General features: G+C 36.4%; 1 protein-coding gene across 1 annotated transcript in view; it reads left to right on the forward strand.

Annotated features, from left to right (window-relative positions):
- Usp34 (ubiquitin specific peptidase 34) overlaps window positions 1-15,520 on the forward strand; it is a 180,481-nt gene that overhangs the window by 143,394 nt on the left and 21,567 nt on the right. The window contains exons 59-68 of the mRNA XM_013353501.1: window positions 695-780; window positions 1,662-1,830; window positions 1,927-2,001; window positions 3,151-3,302; window positions 6,380-6,428; window positions 6,517-6,621; window positions 6,700-6,744; window positions 7,865-7,969; window positions 9,243-9,390; window positions 13,434-14,068. Of these exons, the coding sequence (XP_013208955.1) occupies window positions 695-780; window positions 1,662-1,830; window positions 1,927-2,001; window positions 3,151-3,302; window positions 6,380-6,428; window positions 6,517-6,621; window positions 6,700-6,744; window positions 7,865-7,969; window positions 9,243-9,390; window positions 13,434-14,068 (1,569 nt within the window). The remainder of the gene's footprint in view (window positions 1-694; window positions 781-1,661; window positions 1,831-1,926; window positions 2,002-3,150; window positions 3,303-6,379; window positions 6,429-6,516; window positions 6,622-6,699; window positions 6,745-7,864; window positions 7,970-9,242; window positions 9,391-13,433; window positions 14,069-15,520) is intronic.

Below are 15,520 nucleotides of genomic sequence, written 5' to 3' on the forward strand. Positions count from 1 at the left end.
AGGTAGATAGACCAGGCTGACCTGGAACTCACTAGGTAGATAGACCAGGCTGACCTGGAACTCACTAGGTAGATAGACCAGGCTGACCTGGAACTTGCAGCAGTCCTTGTGTTTCTGCCTACAGAGTGCAAGGGTTATAAGGGTGGGGCACCACATACAGCTTTATTGCTATTTTCTGACTATTTTGGATGCAGATGTAGCCGTTTGCCTATAAGATTTTGTTTTGATCTGTATTTTAATTTTGTTCTCCATATCTTTGAAAAATGGGTTGCTAGTAACATTCTTAGATTTAACGTGTTTAGTTTTTTACTACAGAGGCTGCACCACTGTGTTTCTCTCCACTGTATTCTTCTCCTCATGTGCCCCAGCTGGGAAAGTATCATTATCTATATTCTGAAACCAATAGTTTGAATTGTCTCTCTTATCATAAAGCTGAATTTTTAAAAATAATTTTCTGGTACTGAGGAATTGTACCCAGGGCCTGGTGCATAGTGAGATTCACTTCACCTTTGAGCTATCCCTGCAATCTCTGTTACTGCTCAAAGAAGGTCTTACTACCTAAAGTACAGAGTGGCTTCAAGTGTACGGTTCTCATGCTTTTGCCTCCTGTATCCTAACATTACAGGTGTGTGCCAACACCTAGACATGCTTCATTTGTAGTGTCTGTTACCTAATGTGAGTTTCTTCTTTAAAGATGTTTCAGCGTTTATGTATCCATGTGATTCAGAGATTAAGACCTGTGCATGCTCATCTCTATCTACAGCCAGGAATGGAAGATGGGTAAGAAGTCCTTTTAGAAAAAAGACTTTTAAATATCTATAAGGTTATATTTGTTTTGTGCTATAAAAAATTTGTCTCTAATAATGCATGTCAAGAAAGGAACACTATTTGTTGAAATTTTCATTAAGTGCGTCTTTAGGATTCTCAACAACTGACTTTTTGTATGGAGTGATGTAGTCTCAGTAGCAGGAACATAACTACTTCCATAATTGAAGTTGCTATTTGTTTCACTTTTTTTTTTTTTTTGGTTTTTCGAGACAGGGTTTCTCTGTGGCTTTGGAGCGTGTCCTGGAACTAGCTCTGTAGACCAGGCTGGTCTCAAACTTGCAGAGATCCGCCTGCCTCTGCCTCCCGAGTGCTGGGATTAAAGGCGTGCGCCACCACCGCCCGGCTTGCTTCACAATTTTTATTTATTTATTTATTCATTCATTCATTCATTTTTATTTATTTTTTGTTTTTCGAGACAGGGTTTCTCTGTGGTTTTGTGCCTGTCCTGGAACTAGCTCTTATAGACCAGGCTGGTCTCGAACTTGCAGAGATCCGCCTGCCTCCGCCTCCCAAGTGCTGGGATTAAAGGCGTGCGCCACCACCACCCGGCTCTATTTGTTTCACAAAATTAATGGATGTAAGTTGCAGTTTAAAGTTTGTTCTCCTATCATGGTGATTAATGCTTTAATCCCAGCATTAGGCAGAAGCAGGCTAATCTCTATGAGTTCGTGCCAGCCTGATCTATAAAGCCATTTCCATACTAGCCAGGGCCACACAACCAGACCTTGTCTCATAAAACAAAAAGAGTAGTTTCATCCCATATAGTATCTGTCTGCAGATTTACTGTGTTCTATAAGGTGTATTTGTTTTTGTGTTTTGTTTTTTTTTTTCAGGTCAGATGATATGGATGCCTCAGTAGAAGATATTGGTGGTCGTTCATGTGTCACTCGTTTTGTTAGAACTCTGTTGTTAATTATGGAACATGGTGTAAAACCTCACAGCAAACATCTTACAGAGTATTTCGCTTTCCTTTATGAATTTGCCAAGATGGGTGAAGAAGAGGTAAGGCTAATTCTTATTTGTTTGTTTTTAATTATATACCCTTTTAGCATGTCCAATTCATTTTTTTATTTAAAAATTCAAATCACTTGTTTTTAGAGCCAGTTTCTGCTTTCATTACAAGCCATATCTACAATGGTACATTTCTATATGGGAACCAAAGGACCTGAAAATGTAAGTACAGTTTTGTTATATGTCAGTGCAACAGAGGCCATGCGTCTAGTTGTTCACATCATGCAGAGTCACAGTCCTAGAAACCTCTAAAGTCCCTTCTGTCTTTTTGTTTGGTAACATTAAGGGTTTTGGTACTGGTACTTTAGTGCATATACCAAGTAGGAAAACAAATTTCATTAGTAGGTGTGGAACAAAGTAATAGACTTCATCCTGGTAGCCACAATTTAACCATGGCATCTTTGAAGCCATGTGTTGTTTGCATTTATGGTTTTGGTGATTGTGCTTCACTTTTTTTTTTTTTTTTTTGTGCTTCACTTTAAAGTATGGATGGATTTCGTATTGTCAACTACATTCTATTGTGATTGGATTTTGCGAACTATTTGTAATCCTTCTCATATGCTTAAGAGTACAGTTTGTTTCACCATAATATATAAGAGGCAATTGAAGTTTAGAGAATTTGGCTTGTTTTAGATCACAGTAATTTGGGTTTTGATCTGTGGTCAAACTGCTGCTTCTTAAAAGTTCATGAGTTGGTTTTAATCCAGTTCCAGCCTGTATGGCTACCTGTTTTTTCTGTTTTTCTTCTTCTTGCCCGCCCACCCTCCCTCCCTCCCTTATTAAGACAGGATCTTGTTATTTATTCTAGACTCACCTCAGATTTATTAATCTCCTGTCTTAGACAATTGACTACTACCATTCCTGATAGCCTCTTGAATTTCAGAGCTGGAGTGAATTTCTCTCTGAAATATCTGCTACTTTAAATCATCTAGAAACTACAAATTAAGATTCTTTTGTATGTGTGACTGGCATTTTATTCAGTAGGAAATACTCCTATTATATTCATAATTTTTTATATTAATTAATCACCCAAATAGGTTGATTGAAATAAAACAAAAGTTATTAAAGGGTTTATCTGGGATGAATAATTTTAAGAACTATTGTTCTGTATAGTTCCTCCAACCTATCTAAAAGTGTCCTGATTGTCACTTCGGCTGTGTCATGTTAGGTTTTGACCTTCGAATGATTTTTTTTTTTCCCTTATGCATGCTCTTGCCATATCTTTCTGGTAGTTATATTGAAATAAGTCAACTGTTTTCAATATGATATTAAGACTAATAGCATATTAAAATTAAATTTTGTTCCAATTAGCCTCAAGTTGAAGTATTGTCAGAGGAAGAAGGGGAAGAAGAGGAAGAAGAAGAAGATATACTCTCTCTGGCAGAAGAAAAGTACAGACCCGCTGCCCTTGAAAAGATGATAGCTTTAGTTGCTCTTTTGGTTGAACAGTCTCGCTCAGAAAGGTGAAATGTTTCAACATTCAAAATGCTTACAGCGTGTTTGGTTTTATTCTTTATACATAATTGTTCTATCACTTCGGTTTTTATTACATAAATCTTTTTAAATAATAATATCACTTCAACTCTTGTGGCTCACGAATTTCAGTCTTTTCTATCTAACTCGTCTGAGTCGTGCTAGAAACAGCTATTGAAGAAATCTGTAGTAAAATATCTGGCAAAATTAAATGGACTTTGATTCTTTATCCCAGCACCTATACTCAAGGGATCTACCCCAAACAGAAAGATATATATGGAGAGGTATTTATTAAAATACCATTTCTAGTGTCAAAAAAATTGGAGACAGCTAAATGTTCATCAGAAGGGGACTAGTCATTGAAAAATCAAGAAATCCACTCAAGTCCACTGTAGTTTTGCTTTTGCTTTTCCTTAATGAAATGTGGAATTCATCTGTGTTACCATGTAGAAATTATTATACACAAATCCTCCCTTTTCCTCTGCTCCCTTCAAAAGACAAGGTAGGGAAGATTGTATATATTATGCTACACTTAGGAAAAGCGAAACTAAGAAAGCGAATGCATGTGTATATGGACAATCCTGATTCATGCATTTCCTATTTACAAAGGCAGATACTTGCTAAATTTTTCTATAATCCCAAAAATCAGTACTGTGAGGAGCTATCCCAGTTATCCACTGACACATAGGTATTCAGAATGGTGAAAAATTGGAGTTTCCTGACACATGCTTTCCCAGCAGAGGTCAGACAAGGCAGTGATCTGCTGTCTTGTTTTGATATTCATGTTGTAAACAAATGTACTTTTCATGATGTATGCCACATTTAAAAAATATTTGTGCTTTTCCTTTGGTTATGTCACTGTTTAAATGGTTCCCAAGAATAGTGCTGTAGTGCTGTTTAGTGTTCCTGAGCATAAGGAAGGCTGTGATGTCCCTCAGTGGAAATGAATATAGTAAAGTTTCATTCAGGCATGAGTCCAGTATTGTTGGTTGTAAGTTTAATGTCAATTAACTAGTCATACATTTTAAATAAGGTGTCATTAAACAAAAACACCTGTATTGCTCTATGGTACTGTATTGCTCTATTGATAACTTTGTGACAACATGTTCACAGGGGCCTAGTTCTTTGTTTTCATTCCATAACAACGATGATTTGGTTTTTGGTAATTCATTGTTTGTACCTTCATAGAATGTGACTACTCAAATATCAAGAATTAGCTATAAATCAAATCATCGATCAATAATATGGTTTTGAGAGAAAACAAGATGGAGGGGCACAGAAATGGAAGGTTGACAAAACCATATGTTTTTGGTTTGTAGCTTTAGTTTTTGAATCCTGTAAATGTTCTGTATAAGTAAGTATATAAGAAGCGGTATTTTAAATCAAAGATGAAGGTGATCTAGCCACTGGAGAGGAATTAAAGAACATGTTAACTGTCAGTTTCTAACAGGATGTACACGAAAGACAAGAAGTAATTGCAAAATTATTTTAAGCTGTCTTATGTTGTTGCTAATATAATTAGAATTATTCTGAAAGTATTTTGTGCTCAGGTTTTGAGCAAGAAATGAGTGAGAATCTTGGAATGTTTTTTATTTTAAGAAGCACAGAGACTAAATAGACTACTCTGGGGTCATGTTTAAAGAACTCAACAGTGTACTTTAGGAGTTTCTGTTGCTCTTATGTTGGACAAGGTACACATCAAAAGTAAAAATACCTGTGATGGAATGTAAAACACATCAAGATGTTTACATTGATAATCTCAGAATGATACAGTAAAAGAAAATTTGAAAAACGTGTTGGCAACTTTTGAAATATACTGAGAAATCTAATCTTTACTTTGAAAAGTGGAAAGGAAATGGTGTAAAGGATATGTTTCTCTTACCTGCAAGAAATAAAAGTTGATGTCAACTGATGGTGGATGAGGGCAAGTTCATCAATACAGAGCTGTCTCAACTAATAAATGAGCAAAGAGTGTTGGAATTAGAAAAATCACTCTCTTGTGACCCTAAGTGAAATAATGCTTCCAAGGTCATCACTGGTGGAAAATGTCATAAAGACTAACCCTTCATTATGTGTCTCCCTGAGGAAAAGCCACATCACCATCTACAAAATACCCTTGATTACAAAGTGAAGCCTAGATCTGATCAAGTCTTTAGATCTGCCTATCATTTTACAGGAGGAGAGGAATGTGATAAAACAACACCATCAGGATACAATTAGCAAAACATAAATATTGGAATCGCTACAGGACAAAGCTGCTTTCTTCAATGGATAAGTTGCAGTGAAGTGCCAAGGGAAACAAGTAGATTTAAAAATTTAAAGACATTAAAACCAATTGTAACAAAAGACTTTCATTCAGATCCAGACCGAAACAAATTAACTATAAAGTATTTTTAGACACCTTAGGAAATTTGTGCACGGATATTGTAAGATAGTAAGGATTTGTTGTTTCACTTCAGGCATGAATAATGGTATTATTGGTTATGCTTTTTTTTTTTTGAAATTTACCTGAGATATGTATTGAGATTTATGGATTAAATGCTAAAATACCTGGAATTTGCCTCAGAATAATGCATATTGAATGGCTGTTGGTAAAAGTGAAACAGGATTGGCTAAGATTTGGGTAAATTTGAACTTGAGTGATGGGATACTTGCCACTATCCTATTTTTTTAACATCTGAATTTTTGTATAAGTTAAATGTATTAATTTTAAATTACATGGAAAAACAATATTTCTTAGAATTTCATTTTATTTTAAATACTCATGTTAGAAAAACAGCTGTCAAAATAAAATTAGACCCATCCTAGCATTTTAATACAGTAATTCTATGGATTTAATGACATGGAAATAAAGTAGTCTTGGTGTTCCATATTCCAATCTTGGAAAATTACCTGAGATGCTTAGCAAGCAAATCTAGCCATCAAACACTTCCCTTCCCCCCAAAATTTATGATGGCAGGTTGATATGGTTATAATAGAATTGACAGGTTTCATGCATGTCATGCTGTTAATAGCTACAAAGTAGTACACATGGAAAAGATTTATTTCCACTAATATTTTCTTTTAGGCATTTGACATTATCACAGACTGACATGGCTGCATTAACAGGAGGAAAGGTAATACCTTGACTAATATTAAATAGTTTAATCATTCTAAAAATCATAATATGACAGTTCTTAAATGAATAATTTTTGTTCTTAACAGGGATTTCCCTTCTTATTTCAACATATTCGTGATGGCATCAATATAAGACAAACTTGTAATCTAATTTTTAGTCTGTGTCGATACAATAATCGACTTGCAGAACATGTAAGTACTAAAAGCAGTCTTCAACGTTTTTGATAATTTTTAAAAGAATATTCTGAAATCCTGCTTTTTCTGTTTCAGATTGTATCTATGCTTTTCACTTCGATAGCAAAGTTGACACCTGAGGTATGTAAGAGTTTGCTAATAAGCATAATAACTGAACTAACAGTTAATTTTCTTTTTATAGTGAATATAGTTTTCCAACTAAATAAGAATTTATACATGTAAATTCAGTATATCTGAGTGTTACTTGTATTCCAAGTTCAAAGTTGTTTGGCTTAAAGCGTATATCATAAACTGTCCAAAATTCTGTATTTATGGAGGAATATATGGATGGTAAAGTACAGAATCATGAATATTTTTATTAAACAGAAGCATTTAACAATCCCAGCACTCAGGAGGCAGAGGAAGGTGGATCTCTGTGACTTCAAGGCCAGTCTACTCTTTATAGTGACTTCCATGACATAGAGAGACCCTATCTCAAATTCTACCTTCCATTACCTGCCAACAGAAACAAGTCATTTTTCATAAAATTAGAAGTCTTTAGCTACTTTAGTCCATGTTTAAGAGCAATATAAGGGCTTTCTTTGGGGATCAGAAATTGGTACAGGTAGAAACATACTTATTTCATTGATAAAAATACATTGAAAATTAGACAGGAGAAGTGAATTCCAGTGATTACTTTTGGTTTTTCGAGACAGGGTTTCTCTGTGGTTTTGGAGCCTGTCCTGGAACTAGCTCTGTAGGCCAGACTGGTCTCGAACTCACAGAGATCCGCCTGCCTCTGCCTCCCGAGTGCTGGGATTAAAGGCGTGCGCCACCACCGCTAGGCTTCCAGCGATTACTTTTATAACCTTGAACTTAACAAATAACATACTGTGCACATGAAAAATGGTTTTGAGGATAGATTTCTGTTCTTAATGCAAAACAAGATAAATATGTGAGTTAACACATGTATTTAGCCATTACATAGAGTGTGTGTGTATGTATTTCAAAATATTACCTATACCATAACTATATAATGGTTAGTTATAAATTTATAAACAAATTAAATCTTGAATTACTTTTTTGCTAAGTACATTTGACACCAGAGATTTCTATTCAGTTGCCTCTATTTAATTGGTTGTATCTTCTGACGGGACATTTTGTGGTAGTTTTAAGTTCATATTCAGGAGTGCTGACTAAGCTCTGCCAGCTCAGAAGAGCAGATTTAAATGAGACTAAAAGAGTGATTTGTGTCTTACAGGCAGCCAATCCTTTCTTTAAATTGTTGACCATGCTAATGGAATTTGCTGGTGGACCTCCAGGAATGCCTCCCTTTGCGTCCTACATTCTGCAGAGGATATGGGAGGTAAGTTTTGAAGTACATGCTTCCAATCTTTTATTTTCCCAGAGATTTTCTTTTGTTGTTGTTTTTTTAATTTTTTTTTAGAGTAATTTTCCTTAACGCAAAACAAAATATAGCAAAATTGAATGGAAGGTATAGATATTTTCCATCCAGCCTTGCCTTCATGGACTTTGCTTTTTTTATACTGTTACCACCATCTTCCATTTCTATTTCTAATTATTTGGATCAAATGACTTTACACAGTATGAAGTTGTTACTAAGAATAATCTTCCTCAAGAAAATTCCATAAAGCAGCCAGAAGCTCTCAAAACATAAACCAAATATTTTTAGCAATTGATGCAGGCAGAAGAAATATCAAATACTACTTCTTTTCTTCCAGAGTCATTGCTGTCAGAACAGTTTTCTTGGTGAGGACTGGAAACCTTTAGGCCAGTGCTCAGTAAACCCTTTTTTTGGTCATTTTGTTTAAGCTTTAATAGATTGCACATTTCTGTTAATAGTGTTCAACTGTGCTGTTGTGACCTAAAGGTCATTCAGGAGGCAATAAATAGTAAGCTTAGCAATGCCCAAATAAAATAACAGGAAAAAACAGCCATAGAATTTAGCCTATCTTATAGAGAGATTGCCATCCATTGCTCTAAATGGCTTCGTTTCCCATTCCTATGAAAAGAATCCCCATAGCAATTCAGTGAACTCTTTTGCATTCTCATGTAATAGTAATAGTTTGGACATAGACTAAGAAAAAGAAGCAGATGAAAAAAAATTCAGGATTTAGTTCATGTTGTGCCAGTATTCTATCACCAACCAAATATGTTTAAGAAAATAAACTTAGCAAGTTCATTGGATTCTCATAATTGTCCCGGGTTATTTTAAACTAGCAACAAATTTTCCTGAGCTTTTCCTGCACTTTGAGCATAGTAGGAAAACATGTTAAAACTTCTGTAAAAACTAGCTTAAAGGAAAAGAAAAAAAAATTTGGCCTGAAGAAATGGCCCAGTAGTTAAGAGCATTTCTTGTTCTTGCAGAAGACCTAGGTTCAATTCCCATCACCTACAACCACTCATATAACTAGTTTGAGGGGATCTGAGACCCTCTTCTGTCTCCTCAGGAACAGGCACACATGGTGCACATCTAAGTACGTAGTCAAGACACTTATACAAATAAAATCTAGGAAAAAAAAAGTCAACTAAATACTTAATTACATTTATCAAAAGAAAGTAAAAAATCAGGTGCTCATTCTGTTATCTTATGTCCTGTTTTGTTATTTCATTCATAGGTTATTGAATACAATCCTTCTCAGTGTCTGGACTGGTTGGCAGTGCAGACACCCCGAAATAAGCTGGCACACAGCTGGGTTCTTCAGAATATGGAAAATTGGGTCGAGCGATTTCTTTTGGCTCACAATTATCCTAGAGTCAGGACTTGTAAGTCAACTGCTTAAAATTTAGCCAATTATTTATTGTTCCAAACTTTAGGTTTGTTTTACTGTTTTTTTTTTTTTTTTTTTTTTGGTTCTATTTTTAGGTATTTCTGGGGGCGGGGTGAAGGTAACTCACTGATAATGCCCATTATTATGTAAAGCTCTGAGAGGTATCATAGAAGGCCAGTTTTATTTCATTTTGTTTTCTTAATATTTGAAAATCATGATGCTGTGCTTATCTATTGTATTTAAGTGTTACTGAAGAAAGTAAAATATAAGAAAATTCTTTCTTTTTTTTGAACTAGCTCTTGTAGACCAGACTGGTCTCGAACTCACAGAGATCCGCTTGCCTCTGCCTCCCAAGTGCTGGAATTAAAGGCGTACACCACCGCCGCCTGGCTAAGAAAATTCTTTCTTAAAAGCAACTCTTGATTCCAGGACAACCTACATACATACATAATGAGACCCTGTCTCTAAAAAACAAAGTAACTCTTGAATAGGCTAAATAAGATTAAAATGGAATTAGGACAGAAATCATGTATTTAGTTATGAGAGTTAAGTAATATACATCTTGTGTATAAGCCATTAGAGAATGAATAGCAATTCTTAGAAGATAGGTTGACGTAGCACAAAGAAGACATTTTACAAGGCAGAAGTTTTTTGTTTTTCTTGTGTTTTGTTTGTTTGGTTTTTGAGACAAGGTTTCTCTGTGTAACTTTGGCTATCTTGGAACCTCATCTATAGACCTGGTTGGCCTTGAACTCAGAGATCTACCTGTCCCTGCCTCCCCTAATGTTGGGATTAAAGGTGTGTGCCGGTGTCATCCAGCAGGAAATTGATTGTTAATAAACAATGTATTCACTTTTGCTAGTTCAAAGAAATGAAATCAAAGTAATTAATTTTGGAAAATTTTTCAATGAAAAGAAAAGCTGTTTCCCAGTTGAGAGGACTAGCGTCAGTGATATACAGATCTGATATACATATGTTGTTTTATAAACACAGTTCCCCAATAAAATACAGATTCATGGCTCTGTAGAGAAAAGACCAATTTTAGCACGGATGATAATAAAGCCAAGCTGGTGCCTTAAAGATGAGTACAGTGCCTTAAGTGAGGAAATAATATGCTAAATAACATGACCACACCAAAGAGACAGAACTCCTGAGAGAACTCCCAGTTGCTAAAACCACAACAATTTCAGTAACAAATAATTACAGTACTCTGTGTTCCTATCCGAAGTATAAAATGACATTTACAAACTCTGATTCCCAGCACTCATGTGGCAGCTCACAACCTCCTGTGACTCCAGTTCTGAGTGATTTGATACCCTCCTGTTGCCTCAGAGGCACCAGGATTCAACTGGTGCACAGACAGAAAGGCAAGCAACAACACAGCTCAACAAATAAAGATAAATCCATAAAAGAGAGTAGTGAATAATTTGTATATACTCTCCTTGGTAGTAGCTTAGTGATGTAGTAGAAATGAGTGTTAGAATAACCTGATAGTGAGGGAATGTGGCTTCCAGGCAAATGGTCAGGGTTACTATCAAAAATCCCAGTTGAAGAGTGTACTTCTGATGTGCTGCAGTCTGTGGTCTTCTTCCAAACTCCTAACCCCTAGATAATCCGTTTTAAACATAACCTTGGTTTGAGAGGCACTCTGTGAGCTTCCTATTACTCATCAGAGTTATCAAAGTTATCAGGGACAAGAAGTCTGAGAAACTTACCAGAACCAAGAAGAGCTTAAGGGGATCTGCTAGTTAAAATGTTGTGTGTCCAGACAGGATCCTGGAAGCAAACAAAAGCACCATTATGTCCTTAATCATATTAATTTAGCATAATAATAATAAATGTTAATGGTAGTAGAAACTTGGTGAGAGTTATGTGGGAGTTATGTGTGTTCCTCCCGTGTGAAGCCAGAGGCTTATTTGAGAAAAAAGCCTTTCAGTTTAGGTTACCAGTGGATTTGCATTAGTACTCTGCCCAGAACTTTGCTTCTCCCCCTTTGATACTTTATTTACCCAAATGTTACACTGATGTTCATGATAGTACTGTGGAAATGAACTCTTCTACATAGTACTGATATTGTGATGTTAATATCACAAAAGGCCATACATAGCACTTTGTGCCACACCTTTGATCCCAGCACTCAGGAGGCAGAGGCAGCTGGATCTCTGAGTTTGAGGTCAGCCAGGTCTACAGAGTGAGTTCCAGGGTAGCCAGAGCTGCACAGAGAAATCTTGTCTCCAAAAGAAAAAAAAGAAAAATTTCCCACAAAGATCCTTTAAGATAAGCATGTGTCTTCCCCTTTATAATGCCATTTTAGGACTTGTATGCAAACATGTCCAGTGGCATTACTTTTACACCTGCTCAGTGAGCATCTTGACATGGTAGGATGCGCTTACAGTCCTGTAGCTTCAGGGATTGGGGCAGTGGAGCAGCTTAGCCAAAATCTGTCTCTTAAACAAACAAACAAAAAAAAAATGCCTTTAGTTAAGAAACAAATTGTTAGGTACCATTTTAAAAGTTACATCATTGAAAACTGAAAAATTGCTTTTAATATTAGTGTCCAAATATTTGAAAAGAATGGCTGTTTTAAAATAACGTAAACTAAAGACCTTATAAAAACTACAAAATAGCTTTAACAAATAGCTGATTATTGAGAAAAGAAAATTTGAGTCCCCGAGTACTAAAATAGTTAAGGGCTTGACATAGTGGGGCACACTGTCAGCATCAGCATTTGGGAAACAGAGACAGGCAGAGATCTATGAAATCAAGGACAGTCTGATCTACATATTCATTACCAGAATTGGCCATGGCTACACAGAGAAACCCTATCTCACAAAACATAACAAGCAAAATACCCCAAAAGCTGAAGATTTACTATATAGCAGTGGAAGTAGATTTCTTCCGCATTTCATAGTATGAAACAAGACCTGATAACATCTAATAAGTCACCAGCAGCAGAATGATGATAATAGGCCTAATGACATGCTTAGTGTGGGAGTCTCTTAGTTCTAGTTAGCCTTCAGAAGACTGTTGGCAAGGAACAAGGGGCAAACAGTTTCATTGAGAAGCAGTTCCCCAAAGCAGGGAGGAATCTTAAAAATGAATTTCCCTAGAAGACTTGCAGAGGACTTTGTAGCCAGCAGTGCCGTAAATCCCAGGAAGTGACATACTGCAGCAGCTCCAGAAGATGAGGAGCAGCCTGCACCACACAACTCAACCCTCTGTCTCCCCAGAAAGTAGGAAGGGAATCTCAAGAGTTAGTGATATACGCAGACTAATATATTTATTAAGTATGTCATATGGCATTATCTTTAAATTATTACAAAGTAACTTACTAGGGTGTTTTTAAAGTAACACTTAATATCTAAAACATTAAATGATTCTATGTATGAAGACCTTTCATTCTAAATGTTGGCTTTTTTTTCTCCTTATTAAGCCATTATTAAGTCATTTTTCAGAAAAAATAAATGATAACATAGGAGAATTCAGCAGTGGTGACAGCCTTTAATCCCAGCACTTGGGAGGCAGAGGCAGGTAAATCTTTGTGAGTTCGAGGCCAGCCTGGTCTACAGTGAGTTCAGGACAGCCAGGGCTACACAGAGAAACCCTGCCTTGGGAAAGGGGAGAAAAAAAAGATATGAGAATTCTATATTGTGGAAGAACTGAACAAAATAGGTTGAAAACTAGTTCTGATAGCTAGTGCTTAGTAGATGAAGGAAAAGAGTCAAGAATTCAGGGTTAGCTTGAGTAGCATGAGAGTCCGTCTCCAAAAAAAAGAAAAACAGTTTTCATAATGTTGATTATTGTTGCCACTTAAAATACAGCAGTGGCAGAATGGGGGGAACGTTCTACCTCCTTACCCTGTGGGAATCTTTCTTCTGGACCAAAGGTAAATCAGAAGCATATTTAAAAAATGTCATGTCCCTTAATTTTTATTCATTTTTATTGATAAAGGGAAGAGTGGTTTTGTGTTTTAATAACTGCTCTTCAAGTCTACTTAAATCTTACAAGGATCTGACAGTTTTGTTTTACATTTTATAGCTGCAGCTTATCTTCTGGTGTCCCTTATACCAAGCAATTCATTCCGCCAGATGTTCCGGTCAACAAGGTCTTTGCACATCCCAACCCGTGACCTTCCACTCAGTCCAGACACAACAGTAGTCCTACATCAGGTCTACAACGTGCTACTTGGTTTGCTCTCAAGAGCCAAACTTTATGTTGATGCTGCTGTTCATGGCACTACAAAGCTAGTGCCCTATTTTAGCTTTATGACTTACTGTTTAATTTCCAAAACTGAGAAGCTGATGTTTTCCACATATTTCATGGATTTGTGGAACCTTTTCCAGCCTAAGCTTTCTGAGCCAGCAATAGCTACAAATCACAATAAACAGGCTTTGCTTTCATTTTGGTACAATGTGTGTGCTGACTGTCCAGAGAATATCCGCCTTATTGTTCAAAACCCAGTGGTAACCAAGAACATTGCCTTCAATTACATCCTTGCTGACCATGATGATCAGGATGTGGTGCTTTTTAACCGTGGGATGCTGCCTGCCTACTACGGCATTCTGAGGCTCTGCTGTGAGCAATCGCCTGCATTTACTCGACAACTGGCTTCTCACCAGAACATCCAATGGGCCTTTAAGAATCTTACACCACATGCCAGCCAGTACCCTGGAGTGAGTATAGTTAGTACTTTTATTATCTGTTGCCTGAGCTTGGTTAGCAGTATATTTTTCCCTATTTAAGAAATGATATAATGCAGAATAGTCAAATCATTCACCTATATTGTCTTTCAGTGCTGGAAATTGAACCCAGGCTTCTGTTCATGCTAGGCACGTGCTTAGAACCTGAGCTACACTACTACCTTCCAACCTTTCTTTAAAATTTCATCTTATGTGTATGGGTGTTTTGTTTGTGTACCACATTCAAGCCTGGTGCCCACTGGGGCCAGAATCCCTTGTACTGTAGTTGTAGGAGGTTGCAAGCTGCCATGTGGGTGCTGGGAATCACCCACTCTGAGCCATCTATCCAACCCCATACTAACATCCTTAAAACCTTAACATTGTTTTCTTAAATGCTCTCATATAATGCAATGTAATTAATAAAACAAGTGATTATAATTTCTTATGCTGACGCTAAATTTTTGTTTACAATGGCACATATCCTTTTAAATTTGTGATTTTATATTGTTTTGTTTTTAACTTTCGTTTGGCAATTCTGGGGAACAGGCCCAGGGCCTTGGCCATGCTAAGCAAATATTGCCAGCTCAAATTTATGATTGTATATGCATCTTTAATGTGTGCTTACTGCAAAGGTCAATATAGCTTTAGGGAATATTACTTTACATTTAGGCATTCAGGGACTAGAGACACAGCTCCACAGTCAAGAGTGGCTTTCCAGATTTCAACACCAGGCCGCTTGAAACTGCCTGCAACTTCAGCTCCAGGGGAATATGACACCTCTGGCCTTCATGGGAACCTACATGCACATGCATGTGAAAAATGCATATATATAATTAAAAATAATAAAAAATTAATTAGGTATTTATTATCAAGATCTGCATACTTTGCTAAGGTATAAGTTGCTCAGATTTTTTTAGTAGTAGTTTGCTATAGAGGTGTTTCTCCATATCTCGGATGATTCATTAGCTCACATGTACATACAATTCCAACCTTATCTCCTTTTCTATTTGTAAGTTTCATATTATGTTTTCCCTGTATGTAATATCATTCCCGATTATGTTTCACTTTTGTTCCGTCCTGTTGTTCCTTTATTAGGTTAAACTGTTCTTTGTCGATGGTGTAGTGAGTTTAGAATCTCCTACCCAGAAAAAGTAGCATAATTTCCAATTTAGAATTAGATTGCTTTTAATGTAAGAAAGAAATATGTTCATTCAGTACCAGAAAGTTCCAAGCTAAGGCTGGAAAATGAAATGCATGAGCGTGTCTGTCAGAGGCTGAAGAGATCATGTAGTATTTATTTTCAGTCACTTTGTTTTCCATCATGGTCCCATAAATAACCTTTAACTTAGTTACTGTGATACCCAGAGTTTCATAAGGCAGTGGTAAGAATTGGCTGAGTTAAAATGCCCATCTCCTTGAGTTTGTTTCTGTTCCAGATGTCAGTTA

This window comes from Microtus ochrogaster, unplaced genomic scaffold (genome assembly GCF_000317375.1).
Source record: "Microtus ochrogaster isolate Prairie Vole_2 unplaced genomic scaffold, MicOch1.0 UNK9, whole genome shotgun sequence".
NCBI classification, from domain to species: Eukaryota; Metazoa; Chordata; class Mammalia; order Rodentia; family Cricetidae; genus Microtus; species Microtus ochrogaster.